This window comes from Scyliorhinus torazame, chromosome 2, assembly GCF_047496885.1.
Source record: "Scyliorhinus torazame isolate Kashiwa2021f chromosome 2, sScyTor2.1, whole genome shotgun sequence".
NCBI lineage: Eukaryota > Metazoa > Chordata > Chondrichthyes > Carcharhiniformes > Scyliorhinidae > Scyliorhinus > Scyliorhinus torazame.
Window position 1 is genome coordinate 219,088,014 of NC_092708.1, and position 15,041 is coordinate 219,103,054.

The 15,041-nt window shown below is 57.8% G+C and overlaps 1 protein-coding gene across 3 annotated transcripts in view; it reads left to right on the plus strand.

The window, feature by feature from the left end:
- Positions 1–1,344: 1,344 nt before the first annotated feature.
- The window catches only part of lss (lanosterol synthase (2,3-oxidosqualene-lanosterol cyclase)), a 151,790-nt gene continuing 138,093 nt past the window's right edge, over positions 1,345–15,041 (plus strand). The window contains exons 1-2 of one of the 3 annotated variants that reach the window (XM_072483996.1): positions 1,345–1,419; positions 11,957–12,125. In XM_072483996.1, the coding sequence (XP_072340097.1) occupies positions 1,400–1,419; positions 11,957–12,125 (189 nt within the window). In that variant the 5' untranslated portion in view covers positions 1,345–1,399. Of the gene's footprint in view, positions 1,420–4,280; positions 4,471–11,956; positions 12,126–12,169; positions 13,932–15,041 lie in introns of those variants that run through there. The other 2 variants (XM_072484003.1, XM_072484011.1) reach the window with 2 other exon arrangements.

The following is a 15,041-nucleotide window of genomic DNA, read 5'->3' on the forward strand; positions in this document are numbered from 1 at the left end:
CTCATCGATCGACAGTTCCAACGCGCCACAGCGAAAAACCGCTCCGACCTCCTCAGAAGACAAACATGGGACACAACCGACAGAATACCCTTCGTCGTCCAGTACTTCCCCGGAATGGAGAAACTACAACATCTTCTTTGCAGCCTTCAACACGTCATTGATGAAGATGAACATCTTGCTAAGGTCATCCCCACACCCCCACTACTTGCCTTCAAACAACCGCGCAACCTCAAACAAACCATTGTTTGCAGCAAACTACCCAGTCTTCAGAACAGTGACCACGACACCACACAACCCTGCCATGGCAATCTCTGCAAGACGTGCCAGATCATCGACATGGATACCACCATTACACGTGAGAACACCACCCACCAGGTACGCGATACATACTCGTGCGACTCGGCCAACGTTGTCTACCTCATACGCTGCAGGAAAGGATGTCCCGAAGCGTGGTACATTGGCGAGACCATGCAGACGCTGCGACAACGAATGAATGGACATCGCGCGACAATCACCAGGCAGGAATGTTCCCTTCCAGTCGGGGAACACTTCAGCAGTCAAGGGCATTCAGCCTCTGATCTCCGGGTAAGCGTTCTCCAAGGCGGCCTTCAGGATGCATGACAACGCAGAATCGCCGAGCAGAAACTTATAGCCAAGTTCCGCACACATGAGTGCGGCCTCAACCGGGACCTGGGATTCATGTCACATTACATTCACCCCCACCATCTGTCCTGCGAAATCCTACCAACTGTCCTGGCTTGGTACAATTCACACCTCTTTAACCTGGGGTTACCCCATCTCTGGATCTGTAAAGATTTAATCACCTGCTAATGCTCGCATTCCAAGCATTGTTTGGCATCTTTGAATCTGTCTATATATGTGTTTCTGGAACAGACCTCTTCATTCACCTGAGGAAGGAGCAGCGCTCCGAAAGCTAGTGACACAGAAAAAAACCTGTTGGACTTTAACCTGGTGTTGTAAGACTTCGTACTGTGCTCCCCCCAGTCCAACGCCGGCATCTCCACATCGCGGTGTGAAAGGGCAGCGCTGCTGCAGTGTCACAGCCCGGCCGCTGGCTGTGCCGGCCGCATTCTGGATACAGCCCTGTCTCTGGCGCGGGGCATTGTGGTCCCCATTGCCGCCATGGCGACAGCAGCGGTCCAGCCAGCGCGCCTGCGCGTCCAGACACTTCTCATTGGTTCGCCCCGGCCAGGACACAGACCACAATTGGCTGTTGGTGGGGAAGAGGCTCCGCCCCCTCCCACCATTGGTGGTCAGCCGGCTCCACCCATTGGCTGACTGCAGCATGCGACCTGACGGGCGGCGATCTGGTTGGTCCCCGCTCCTCAGGTCATCATCAAGCACCTACCCGCGCGAGGCCGCCCGGAGACAGCGGGAAATGATGGCCGGAGAGCGGGGGTGAGTTCGGGGAGGGAGCGCAGTGTCCCGGGGGGGGGGGGGGTGAGTCTGGGGCTCTTTCGCGGGGAAATGGGCAACAGAGGCTACACACCTGTCTGCTGTAGTGCCGGCTGCACCTGGTGCCCTGAACATGTCGGATGCGGGGCACTCAATCCAGGGATGAGTGACTAGATTCCAATTCTGTTTGGCACCTGACCCGGTATCCCAGCCGACAGCAGCAACCCTGCACCTCACTCACCCTCTGCGCATTCCCCCCCCCCCCCCCCCCATCATCTCCCCCCTCCCCATCATCTCCCCCCTCCCCATCATCTCCCCCCTCCCCATCATCTCCCCCTTCCCCATCATCTCCCCCTTCCCCATCATCTCCCCCTCCCCATCATCTCCCCCCCCCCCATCATCTCCCCATCATCTCCCCCCTCCCCATCATCTCCCCCCTCCCCATCATCTCTCCCTCAAGGGGGAGGGCAAACAGGCAGAGGTTGTTGTACATATTGGTACTAAGGACATAGGCAGGAAGGGGCATGAGGTCCTGCAGCAGGAGTTCAGGGAGCTGGGCAGAAAGTTAAAAGGCAGGACCTCGAGGGTTGTAATCTCGGGATTACTCCCTGTGCCACGTGCCAGTGAGGCTAGAAATAGGAAGATAGAGCAGATAAACACGTGGCTAAACAGCTGGTGTAGGAGGGAGGGTTTCCATTATCTGGACCACTGGGTGCTCTTCCGGGGCAGGTGTGACCTGTATAAGAAGGACGGGTTGCATCTAAACCGGAGAGGCATAAATATCCTGGCCGCGAGGTTTGCTAGTGTCACACGGGAGGGTTTAAACTAGTATGGCAGGAGGGTGGGCACGGGAGCAATAGGTCAGAAGGTGAGAGCATTGAGGGAGAACTAGGGAATAGGGACAGTGTGGCTCTGAGGCAGAGCAGACGGGGAGAAGTTGCTGAACACAGCGGGTCTGGTGGCCTGAAGTGCATATGTTTTAATGCAAGGAGCATTACGGGTAAGGCAGATGAACTTAGAGCTTGGATTACTACTTGGAACTATGATGTTGTTGCCATTACAGAGACCTGGTTGAGGGAAGGGCAGGATTGGCAGCTAAACGTTCCAGGATTTAGATGTTTCAGGCGGGATAGAGGGGGATGTAAAAGGGGAGGTGGAGTTGCGCTACTTGTTCGGGAGAATATCACAGCTATACTGCGAGAGGACACCTCAGAGGGCAGTGAGGCTATATGGGTAGAGATCAGGAATAAGAAGGGTGCAGTCACAATGTTGGGGGTATACTACAGGCCTCCCAACAGCCAGCGGGAGATAGAGGAGCAGATAGGTAGACAGATTTTGGAAAAGAGTAAAAACAACAGGGTTGTGGTGATGGGAGACTTCAACTTCCCCAATATTGACTGGGACTCACTTAGTGCCAGGGGCTTAGACGGGGCGGAGTTTGTAAGGAGCATCCAGGAGGGCTTCTTAAAACAATATGTAAACAGTCCAACTAGGGAAGGGGCGGTACTGGACCTGGTATTGGGGAATGAGCCCGGCCAGGTGGTAGATGTTTCAGTAGGGGAGCATTTCGGTAACAGTGACCACAATTCAGTAAGTTTTAAAGTACTGATGGACAAGGATAAGAGTGGTCCGAGGATGAATGTGCTAAATTGGAGGAAGGCTAATTATAACAATATTAGGCGGGAACTGAAGAACATAGATTGGGGGCGGATGTTTGAGGGCAAATCAACATCTGACATGTGGGAGGCTTTCAAGTGTCAGTTGAAAGGAATACAGGACCGGCATGTTCCTGTGAGGAAGAAAGATAAATACGGCAATTTTCGGGAACCTTGGATGACGAGTGATATTGTAGGCCTCGTCAAAAAGAAAAAGGAGGCATTTGTCAGGGCTAAAAGGCTGGGAACAGACGAAGCCTGTGTGGCATATAAGGAAAGTAGGAAGGAACTTAAGCAAGGAGTCAGGAGGGCTAGAAGGGGTCACGAAAAGTCATTAGCAAATAGGGTTAAGGAAAATCCCAAGGCTTTTTACACGTACATAAAAAGCAAGAGGGTAGCCAGGGAAAGGGTTGGCCCACTGAAGGATAGGCAAGGGAATCTATGTGTGGAGCCAGAGGAAATGGGCGAGGTACTAAATGAATACTTTGCATCAGTATTCACCAAAGAGAAGGAATTGGTAGATGTTGAGTCTGGAGAAGGGGGTGTAGGTAGCCTGGGTCACATTGTGATCCAAAAAGATGAGGTGTTGGGTGTCTTAAAAAATATTAAGGTAGATAAGTCCCCAGGGCCTGATGGGATCTACCCCAGAATACTGAAGGAGGCTGGAGAGGAAATTGCTGAGGCCTTGACAGAAATCTTTGGATCCTCGCTGTCTTCAGGGGATGTCCCGGAGGACTGGAGAATAGCCAATGTTGTTCCTCTGTTTAAGAAGGGTAGCAAGGATAATCCCGGGAACTACAGGCCGGTGAGCCTTACGTCAGTGGTAGGGAAATTACTGGAGAGAATTCTTAGAGACAGGATCTATTCCCATTTGGAAGCAAATGGACGTATTAGTGAGAGGCAGCACGGTTTTGTGAAGGGGAGGTCGTGTCTCACTAACTTGATAGAGTTTTTCGAGGAGGTCACTAAGATGATTGATGCAGGTAGGGCAGTAGATGTTGTCTATATGGACTTCAGTAAGGCCTTTGACAAGGTCCCTCATGGTAGACTAGTACAAAAGGTGAAGTCACACGGGATCAGGGGTGAACTGGCAAGGTGGATACAGAACTGGCTAGGCCATAGAAGGCAGAGGGTAGCAATGGAGGGATGCTTTTCTAATTGGAGGGCTGTGACCAGTGGTGTTCCACAGGGATCAGTGCTGGGACCTTTGCTCTTTGTAGTATATATAAATGATTTGGAGGAAAATGTAACTGGTCTGATTAGTACGTTTGCAGACGACACAAAGGTTGGTGGAATTGCGGATAGCGATGAGGACTGTCTGAGGATACAGCAGGATTTAGATTGTCTGGAGACTTGGGCGGAGAGATGGCAGATGGAGTTTAATCCGGACAAATGTGAGGTAATGCATTTTGGAAGGTCTAATGCAGGTAGGGAATATACAGCGAATGGTAGAACCCTCAAGAGTATTGAAAGTCAAAGAGATCTAGGAGTACAGGTCCACAGGTCATTGAAAGGGGCAACACAGGTGGAGAAGGTAGTCAAGAAGGCATAAGGCATGCTTGCCTTCATTGGCCGGGGCATTGAGTATAAGAATTGGCAAGTCATGTTGCAGCTGTATAGAACCTTAGTTAGGCCACACTTGGAGTATAGTGTTCAATTCTGGTCGCCACACTACCAGAAGGATGTGGAGGCTTTAGAGAGGGTGCAGAAGAGATTTACCAGAATGTTGCCTGGTATGGAGGGCATAAGCTATGAGGAGCGGTTGAATAAACTCGGTTTGTTCTCACTGGAACGAAGGAGGTTGAGGGGAGACCTGATAGAGGTATACAAAATTATGAGGGGCATAGACAGAGTGGATAGTCAGAGGCTTTTCCCCAGGGTAGAGGGGTCAATTACTAGGGGGCATAGGTTTAAGGTGAGAGGGGCAAGGTTTAGAGTAGATGTACGAGGCAAGTTTTTTACGCAGAGGGTAGTGGGTACCTGGAACTCGCTACCGGAGGAGGTAGTGGAAGCAGGGACGATAGGGACATTTAAGGGGCATCTTGACAAATATATGAATAGGATGGGAATAGAAGGATACGGACCCAGGAAGTGTAGAAGATTGTAGTTTAGTCGGGCAGTATGGTCGGCACGGGCTTGGAGGGCCGAAAGGCCTGTTCCTGTGCTGTACATTTCTTTGTTCTTTGTTCTTTGTTTGTTCTCCCCCCCACCATCTCCCCCCCCACCATCTCCCCCCCCCATCATCTCCCCCCCCCATCATCTCCCCCCCCATCTCCCCCCCCCATCATCTCCCCCCCCCCATCATCCCCCCCCTCCCCATCATCCCCCCCCCTCCCCATCATCTCCCCCCTCCCCATCATCTCCCCCCTCCCCATCATCTCCCCCCCCACCATCTCCCCCCCCACCATCTCCCCCCCCCACCATCTCCCCCCCCACCATCTCCCCCCCCATCATCTCCCCCCCCATCATCTCCCCCCCCATCATCCCCCCCCCTCCCCATCATCTCCCGCCCTCCATCATCTCCCCCCCTCCCCATCATCTCCCCCCCCTCCCCATCATCTCCCCCCTCCCCATCATCTCCCCCTCCCCATCATCTCCCCCCCCACCATCTCCCCCCCACCATCTCCCCCCCCATCATCTCCCCCCCATCATCTCCCCCCCATCATCTCCCCCCCATCATCTCCCCCCCATCATCTCCCCCCCATCATCTCCCCCCCATCATCTCCCCCCCATCATCTCCCCCCCCATCATCTCCCCCCCCATCATCTCCCCCCCATCATCCCCCCCCATCATCTCCCCCCCCCATCATCTCCCCCCCCTCCCCATCATCCCCCCCCCTCCCCATCATCCCCCCCCCTCCCCATCATCTCCCCCTCCCCATCATCTCCCCCTCCCCATCATCTCCCCCTCCCCATCATCTCCCCCCCATCATCTCCCCCCCCATCATCCCCCCCCCATCATCTCCCCCCCATCATCTCCCGCCCTCCCCATCATCTCCCCCCCCATCATCTCCCGCCCTCCCCATCATCTCCCCCCCCATCATCTCCCCCCCCCATCATCCCCCCCCCCATCATCCCCCCCCCCATCATCCCCCCCCCCATCATCCCCCCCCCATCATCCCCCCCCCCATCATCCCCCCCCCATCATCTCCCCCCCATCATCTCCCCCCCATCATCTCCCCCCCCATCATCCCCCCCCTCCCCATCATCTCCCGCCCTCCCCATCATCTCCCCCCCCCTCCCCATCATCTCCCCCATCATCTCCCCCCCCTCCCCATCATCTCCCGCCCTCCCCATCATCTCCCCCCTCCCCATCATCTCCCCCCCCCATCATCTCCCCCCCCCCCCATCATCTCCCCTCCCCATCATCTCCCCCCCCTCCCCATCATCTCCCCCTCCCCATCATCTCCCCCGCCCCATCATCTCCCCCGCCCCATCATCTCCCCCGCCCCATCATCTCCCCCGCCCCTTCATCTCCCCCGCCCCATCATCTCCCCCGCCCCATCATCTCCCCCGCCCCATCATCTCCCCCGCCCCATCATCTCCCCCGCCCCATCATCTCCCCCGCCCCATCATCTCCCCCCCCCCATCATCTCCCCCGCCCCATCATCTCCCCCCCCATCATCCCCCCCCCATCATCTCCCCCCATCATCTCCCCCCCATCATCTCCCCCCCATCATCCCCCCCCCCATCATCCCCCCCCATCATCCCCCCCATCATCCCCCCCCATCATCCCCCCCCCCATCATCTCCCCCCCCCATCATCCCCCCCCCATCATCTCCCCCCCCATCATCACCCCCCCCCCATCACCCCCCCCCCCATCATCTCCCCCCCATCATCTCCCCCCCCATCATCTCCCCCCCCATCATCTCCCCCGCCCCATCATCTCCCCCGCCCCATCATCTCCCCCGCCCCATCATCTCCCCCGCCCATCATCTCCCCCCCCCCATCATCTCCCCCCTCCCCATCATCTCCCCCCTCCCCATCATCACCCCCGCCCCATCATCCCCCCCCCCCATCATCTCCCCCCCATCATCTCCCCCCCCATCATCCCCCCCCCCATCATCTCCCCCCCTCATCCCCCCCCCATCATCCCCCCCCCATCATCCCCCCCCCATCATCCCCCCCCCCATCATCTCCCCCCCCCATCATCTCCCCCCTCCTCATCATCTCCCCCTCCCCATCATCTCCCCCTCCCCATCATCTCCCCCCTCCCCATCATCTCCCCCCTCCCCATCATCTCCCCCCTCCCCATCATCTCCCCCTTCCCCATCATCTTCCCACCCCTCCCCATCATCTTTCCCCCCCTCCCCATCGTCTCCCCTCCCCCTCCCCATCGTCTCCCCTCCCTCTCCCCATCATCTCCCCTCCCTCTCCCCATCGTCTCCCTCCCCCTCCCATCGTCTCCCCTCCCTCTCCCATCGTCTCCCCTCCCTCTCCCCATCGTCTCCCCTCCCCCTCCCCATCATCTCCCCTCGCTCTCCCCATCATCTCCCCTCCCTCTCCCCATCGTCTCCCCTCCCTCTCCCCATCGTCTCCCCTCCCCATCGTCTCCCCTCCCCCTCCCCATCGTCTCCCCTCCCTCTCCCCATCGTCTCCCCTCCCCCTCCCCATCGTCTCCCCTCCCTCTCCCCATCGTCTCCCCTCCCCATCGTCTCCCCTCCCCCTCCCCATCGTCTCCCCTCCCTCTCCCCATCGTCTCCCCTCCCTCTCCCCATCGTCTCCCCTCCCTCTCCCCATCATCTCCCCTCCCTCTCCCCATCGTCTCCCCTCCCCATCGTCTCCCCTCCCCATCGTCTCCCCTCCCCATCGTCTCCCCTCCCCCTCCCCATCGTCTCCCCTCCCCCTCCCCATCATCTCCCCTCCCTCTCCCCATCATCTCCCCTCCCTCTCCCATCATCTCCCCTCCCTCTCCCCAACATCTCCCCATCGTCTCCCCTCCCCCTCCCCATCGTCTCCCCTCCCCCTCCCCATCGTCTCCCCTCCCCCTCCCCATCGTCTCCCCTCGCTCTCCCATCGTCTCCCCTCCCCTCCCCATCGTCTCCCCTCCCTCTCCCCATCGTCTCCCCTCCCCCTCCCCATCGTCTCCCCTCCCCCTCCCCATCGTCTCCCCTCGCTCTCCCCATCGTCTCCCCTCCCCCTCCCCATCGTCTCCCCTCCCTCTCCCCATCGTCTCCCCTCCCCCTCCCCATCATCTCCCCATCGTCTCCCCTCCCCCTCCCCATCATCTCCCCTCGCTCTCCCATCGTCTCCCCTCCCCCTCCCCATCGTCTCCCCTCCCCCTCCCCATCGTCTCCCCTCCCCCTCCCCATCGTCTCCCCTCCCCCTCCCCATCGTCTCCCCTCCCCCTCCCATCGTCTCCCCTCCCCCTCCCCATCGTCTCCCCTCCCCCTCCCCATCGTCTCCCCTCCCCTCCCCATCGTCTCCCCCCCCTCCCCATCGTCTCCCCTCCCTCTCCCCATCGTCTCCCCTCCCCCTCCCCATCATCTCCCCATCATCTCCCCTCCCTCTCCCCATCATCTCCCCTCCCTTCCCCATCATCTCCCCTCCCCCTCCCCATCGTCTCCCCTCCCCCTCCCCATCGTCTCCCCTCCCCATCGTCTCCCCTCCCCTCCCCATCGTCTCCCCTCCCCATCGTCTCCCCTCCCCCTCCCCATCGTCTCCCCTCCCCATCGTCTCCCCTCCCCCTCCCCATCGTCTCCCCTCCCCTCCCCATCGTCTCCCCTCCCCCTCCCCATCGTCTCCCCTCCCCCTCCCCATCATCTCCCCTCCCCCTCCCCATCGTCTCCCCTCCCTCTCCCCATCGTCTCCCCTCCCCCTCCCCATCGTCTCCCCTCCCTCTCCCCATCGTCTCCCCTCCCCCTCCCCATCGTCTCCCCTCCCCCTCCCCATCGTCTCCCTCCCCCTCCCCATCGTCTCCCCTCCCCCTCCCCATCGTCTCCCCCTCCCCCTCCCCATCGTCTCCCCTCCCCCTCCCCATCGTCTCCCCTCCCCCTCCCCATTGTCTCCCCTCCCCCTCCCCATCGTCTCCCCTCCCCCTCCCATCGTCTCCCCTCCCCCTCCCCATCATCTCCCCTCCCCCTCCCCATCGTCTCCCCTCCCTCTCCCCATCATCTCCCCTCCCTCTCCCCATCATCTCCCCTCGCTCTCCCCATCGTCTCCCCTCCCTCTCCCCATCGTCTCCCCTCCCCCTCCCCATCATCTCCCCTCCCTCTCCCCATCATCTCCCCTCCCTCTCCCCATCATCTCCCCTCCCTCTCCCCAACATCTCCCATCATCTCCCCTCCCCCTCCCCATCATCTCCCTCCCTCTCCCCATCATCTCCCCTCCCTCTCCCCATCATCTCCCCTCCCTCTCCCCATCATCTCCCCTCCCTCTCCCCATCATCTCCCCTCCCTCTCCCCAACATCTCCCCATCATCTCCCCTCCCTCTCCCCATCATCTCCCCTCCCTCTCCCCTCCCTCTCCCCATCATCTCCCCTCCCTCTCCCCATCATCTCCCCTCCCTCTCCCCAACATCTCCCCATCATCTCCCCTCCCTCTCCCCATCATCTCTCCCTCTTCCCCACCCTCCCCATCGTCTCCCCTCCCTCTCCCCATCATCTCTTCCCCCCCCCATCATCTCTTTCCCCCTTCCCATCGTCTCTTCCCCCCCTCGCCCCATCGTCTCTTCCCCCCCCTCCCCATCGTCTCTCCCCCCCCTCGCCCCATCGTCTCTCCCCCCTTGCCCCATCGTCTCTCCCCCCCTCGCCCCATCGTCTCTCCCCCCCTCGCCCCATCGTCTCTCCCCCCCTCGCCCCATCGTCTCTCCCCCCTCGCCCCATCGTCTCTCCCCCCCTCGCCCCATCGTCTCTCCCCCCCTCGCCCCATCGTCTCTCCCCCCCCCCTCGCCCCATCGTCTCTCCCCCCCTCGCCCCATCGTCTCTCCCCCCTCTCGCCCCATCGTCTCTCCCCCCCTCGCTCCATCATCTCCCCCCCTCGCCCCATCGTCTCTCCCCCCCCCTCGCCCCATCGTCTCTTCCCCCCCCCCCTCGCCCCATCGTCTCTCCCCCCTCGCCCCATCGTCTCTCCCCCCCTCGCCCCATCGTCTCTCCCCCCCCCTCGCCCCATCGTCTCTCCCCCCCCTCGCCCCATCGTCTCTCCCCCCCCTCGCCCCATCGTCTCTCCCCCCCCTCGCCCCATCGTCTCTCCCCCCCCTCGCCCATCGTCTCTCCCCCCTCGCCCCATCGACTCCCCCTGCCCCCCTCCCTCCTACTCCCCCATCAACCCCCTCCGCCCCTTCCGTGGGCAGCAAGATCGCACAAGTGAATAGCACTGTGGCTTCACAGCGCCAGGGTCCCAGGTTTGATTCCCCGCTGGATCACTGTCTGTGTGGAGTCTACACGTTCTTCCCTTGTCTGCGTGGGTTTACTCCGAGTGCTCCGGTTTCCTCCCACAGTCCAAAGATGTGCAGGTTGGGTGGATTGGCCTTTCTAAATTGCCCTTGGTGTCCAAAGAAAATTAGGTGGGGTTGCGGAGATAGGGTGGAGGCCTGGGTGGGGTGCTCTTTCCAAGAGCCGGTGCAGACTCGATGGGCTGAATGGCCGCCTCCTCTGTAAATTCTATGATTCCCCCACATCCGCCCTTCAGGCCTTCGCCGTCGCTTCCCCCCTTGCCCACCCCGTCGCTTCCCCCCCCCTTGCCCACCCCGTCGCTTCCCCCCCCCTTGCCCACCCCCGTCGCTTCCCCCCCTTGCCCACCCCGTCGCTTCCCCCCCTTGCCCACCCCGTCGCTTCCCCCCCTTGCCCACCCCGCCGCTTCCCCCCTTGCCCACCCCGCCGCTTCCCCCCTTGCCCACCCCGCCGCTTCCCCCTTGCCCACCCCGTCGCTTCCCCCCTTGCCCACCCCGTCGCTTCCCCCCTTGCCCACCCCGTCGCTTCCCCCCTTGCCCACCCCGTCGCTTCCCCCCTTGCCCACCCCGTCGCTTCCCCCCCTTGCCCACCCCGTCGCTTCTCCCCCCTTGCCCACCCCGTCGCTTCTCCCCCCTTGCCCACCCCGTCGCTTCTCCCCCCTTGCCCACCCCGTCGCTTCTCCCCCCTTGCCCACCCCGTCGCTTCCCCCCTTGCCCACCCCGTCGCTTTCCCCCCCTTGCCCACCCCGTCGCTTTCCCCCCCCCTTGCCCACCCCGTCGCTTTCCCCCCCTTGCCCACCCCGTCGCTCCCCCCTTGCCCACCCCGTCGCTTGCCCACCTCGTCGCTTCCCCCTTTGCCCACCCCGTCGCTTCCCCCTTTGCCCACCCCGTCGCTTCCCCCTTTGCCCACCCCGTCGCTCCCCCCTTTGCCCACCCCGTCGCTCCCCCCTTTGCCCACCCCGTCGCTCCCCCCTTTGCCCACCCCGTCGCTCCCCCTTTGCCCACCCCGCCGCTCCCCCCTTTGCCCACCCCGCCGCTCCCCCCTTTGCCCACCCCGCCGCTCCCCCCTTTGCCCACCCCGCCGCTCCCCCCTTTGCCCACCCCGCCGCTCCCCCCTTTGCCCACCCCGCCGCTCCCCCCCTTTGCCCACCCCGCCGCTCCCCCCTTTGCCCACCCCGCCGCTCCCCCCCTTTGCCCACCCCGCCCCTCCCCCGTTCGCGGCCAGCCCGTCGCTCCGCATCCGCAGCCCTCCTCGGCGCCTTTGGAAAAGGTCAGAAAACTTTAGTATCAAAGGCCTCTGGTTGTTTTAGGAGGAATGGAACTTCTTCAGGAAGGAATTTGCAGATGAGTTTGTTTCCAGCTGAGTGCAGCAGGCATTGAGGATCGGGGGGGTAAATCCTAAGAATGCATGTGGCAGTCAGTGACCTCTTGGCCCTAGCAGGATCAGCACTGGGATTGGGTCAGCTCCACATGATGTGCATTTCTCCTGTTCACAGATGTCTGCGCAGAAGAGGTGGCCCTTATAAAACCGAGCCAGCAACAGACCTGACCCACTGGAGGCTGTCTAATGTTGAGGGCAGACAGACCTGGAGGTATATCGATTACAGAGATGCAGAAGACAGGCCTCAAACAATGCTGGAGCTACATTCATTGGGTCTGAACACTGTATGTACCTGTAGTGTAAGGAATTCAATGTAATCTTACTGAAATAGCAAAGTCTGGAGTGACATTTAAAACAAAAGCTCAATGGAGCTTTCATCTTCTGTATTCATAGAATTACAGAACGATGCCGACCAGGAGGAGGCCATTTGGTCTCTTGTGCCTGTGCTATCCAGTTAATCCCAATCATCACATCTCTGTAAATCGGCCCCCACCAAGTACTCAGCCAGACAACTCAACATAGAAAAAGTTTTGTCTCCTCTGCTCCTTTTGTCAATAATCTTTTGTCAAACTGTATCCTCTGGTTACTGACCCTTCTGCCACTGGAGAGTTTCTCCAAGATTTTTGAACACCTCTATCAAATATCTTTGCTTTCTCTGCTTGAAAGCAACTTCCCTAGTTTCTCCACATAGCCACATCCTTCATCCATGATAATCTTCCAGAACATTTCCTCTGCTCTCTCTCCAAGGCCTTGACATCCTTCCAAAAGTACGCTGTCCAGAATTGGATACAATACGCCACCTATGGTATAACCAGCATTTTCTAAAGGTTTAGCATAAATTTCCTTGCTTTAGTACTCTGCTACGCTATTGATGAAATATATGCCAAAGATGGGTTTTGTATTGGGTTTCCCTGCCCATGTTCAAAGATTTGTGAACATGAGCTTTCAAGTTTCTTTATTCCTGCACTCCCTTTAAAATTGTACCATTTGGTTCATTTTGCTCATGTGTCCTTCTATAATGTATGAGTTCACATTTCTGTGATGAAATTCATCGACCATTCCATGGGTATGTTTATGGCCTCCTGAAGTCTTTTCCATCCTCCTCATTGTTTACTGCATTTCTGATTTTGTCATCTTCAATTTTTGAAATTCTGCCCTGTCCAAGTTATTAATAAGTACGAAAAGAATCAGTGGCCCTCATACTGACTCCTGGTGAACACCAATGTCTCAACTGGGCCAATTTGACAAACAACTGTTTACTAATATTCTAAACTTTGTGACATGCGAACCGTGATCTTCACCAATGGAACCACCATAGACCCAATATGTATGCAAACAGCATCATCACACCAACGCTTTTCTCCATCTTCCTCGCAAGCAACACTCCAACCTGTCACTCTGAAACCCCCGCTGGAGTGGAGCTAACCTACTGGACAAGTGGGAAACTATTCAACCTCCGACACCTCCAGGCCAGAACCAAGACCACCCCAACCTCTGTCATCGAGCTGCAGTACGCAGATGACGCCTGTGTGTGCGCACACTCAGAGGCCAAGCTACAAACCATCCTCGATGCATTCACTGGGGCATATGAGAGAATGGGCCTCTGGAAACCTGCTCCTGCTACACACAACTGCCCCTTGACCTTCAAGATCCACAGTGAGCTCTTGAACAACATTTCCCATACTTCAGCAGCCTCCTCTCAGTGTGAGCAGACATTAACGACAAAATACAGCATCCAATGCACCAGTGCAGTCTTCGGTTGCCTGAGGAACAGCACCAAGCTCATGGTCTACAGAGCAGATGTGGTCCCCACCCTCCTGTATGCATCAGAAACATGGACAATGTACAGCATACACCTCAAATCCCTAGAGATACCGAAGGGCGGCACGTTAGCACAGTGGTTAGCACTGTTGCTTCACAGCGCCAGGGTTCCGGATTCAATTCCCGCTTGGGTTACTGTCTGTGTGGAGTCTGCACGTTCTCCCGTGTCTGCGTGGGTTTCCTCCTACAAATAACGAAAGACGTGCTTGCAAGGTGAATTGGACGTTCTGAATTCTCCCTCTGTGTACCCAAACAGGCACCGGAGTGTGGTGAGTAGGAGATTTTCACAGTAACTTCAGTTGGGTGGGAGGGTGAGCTGTGAGGAGGATGCAGAGATGCTTCAGGGGGATTTGGACAGGCTGAGTGAGTGGGCACATGCATGGCAGATGCAGTATAATTGGATAAATGTAAGGTTATCCGCTTCGGTAGCAAAAATAGGAAAGTGGATTATCATTTGAATGGGTGTAAATTGAGAGAGGCGCATACTCAGCGATACCTTGGTGTCCTCGTACATCATTCACTGAAAGTAAGCATGCAGGTACAGCAGGCAGTAAAGAAGGCAAATGATATGTTGGCCTTAATAGCGAGAGGATTTGAGTATAGGAATAGAGATGTTTTACTGCAATTGTATCGGGCATTGGTGAGGCCACACCTGGGGTAGTGTGTGCAGTTTTGGTGTCCTTATCTGAGGAGGAACTTCTTGCTGTGGAGGGAGTGCAGCAGATTTATCAACTGATTCCTGAGATGGCGGGACTGTCCTATAAGAGACAAAATCGGTATGGATTATATTCATTGGAGTTTAGAAGAGTGAGAGGGGATCTCTTAGAAACTTACAAAATTCGAATAGGATTAGACGGTAGATTCCCAATGGCAGGGAATGCAGAACTCGGGGTCTTTGTTTGAGGATAAAGGGTAAACCTTTTAGGACTGAGGTGAGGAGAAAATTCTTCACCCAGAGAGTGGCGAGTCTGGAATTTGCTAATAAGAACATAAGAACTAGGAGCAGGAGTAGGCCATCTGGCCCCTCGAGCCTGCTCCGCCATTCAATGAGATCATGGCTGATCTTTTGTGGACTCAGCTCCACTTTCCGGCCTGAACACCTTAACCCTTAATCCTTTTATTCTTCAAAAAACTATCTATCTTTATCTTAAAAACATTTAACGAAGGAGCCTCTACTGCTTCAGTGGGCAAGGAATTCCATAGATTCACAACCCTTTGGGTGAAGAAGTTCCTCCTAAACTCAGTCCTAAATCTACTTCCCCTTATTTTGAGGCTATGCTCCCTAGTTCTGCTTTCACCCGCCAGTGGAAGCAACCTGCCCGCATCTATCCTATCTATTCCCTTCATAATTTTATATGTTTCTATAAGATCCCCCCTCA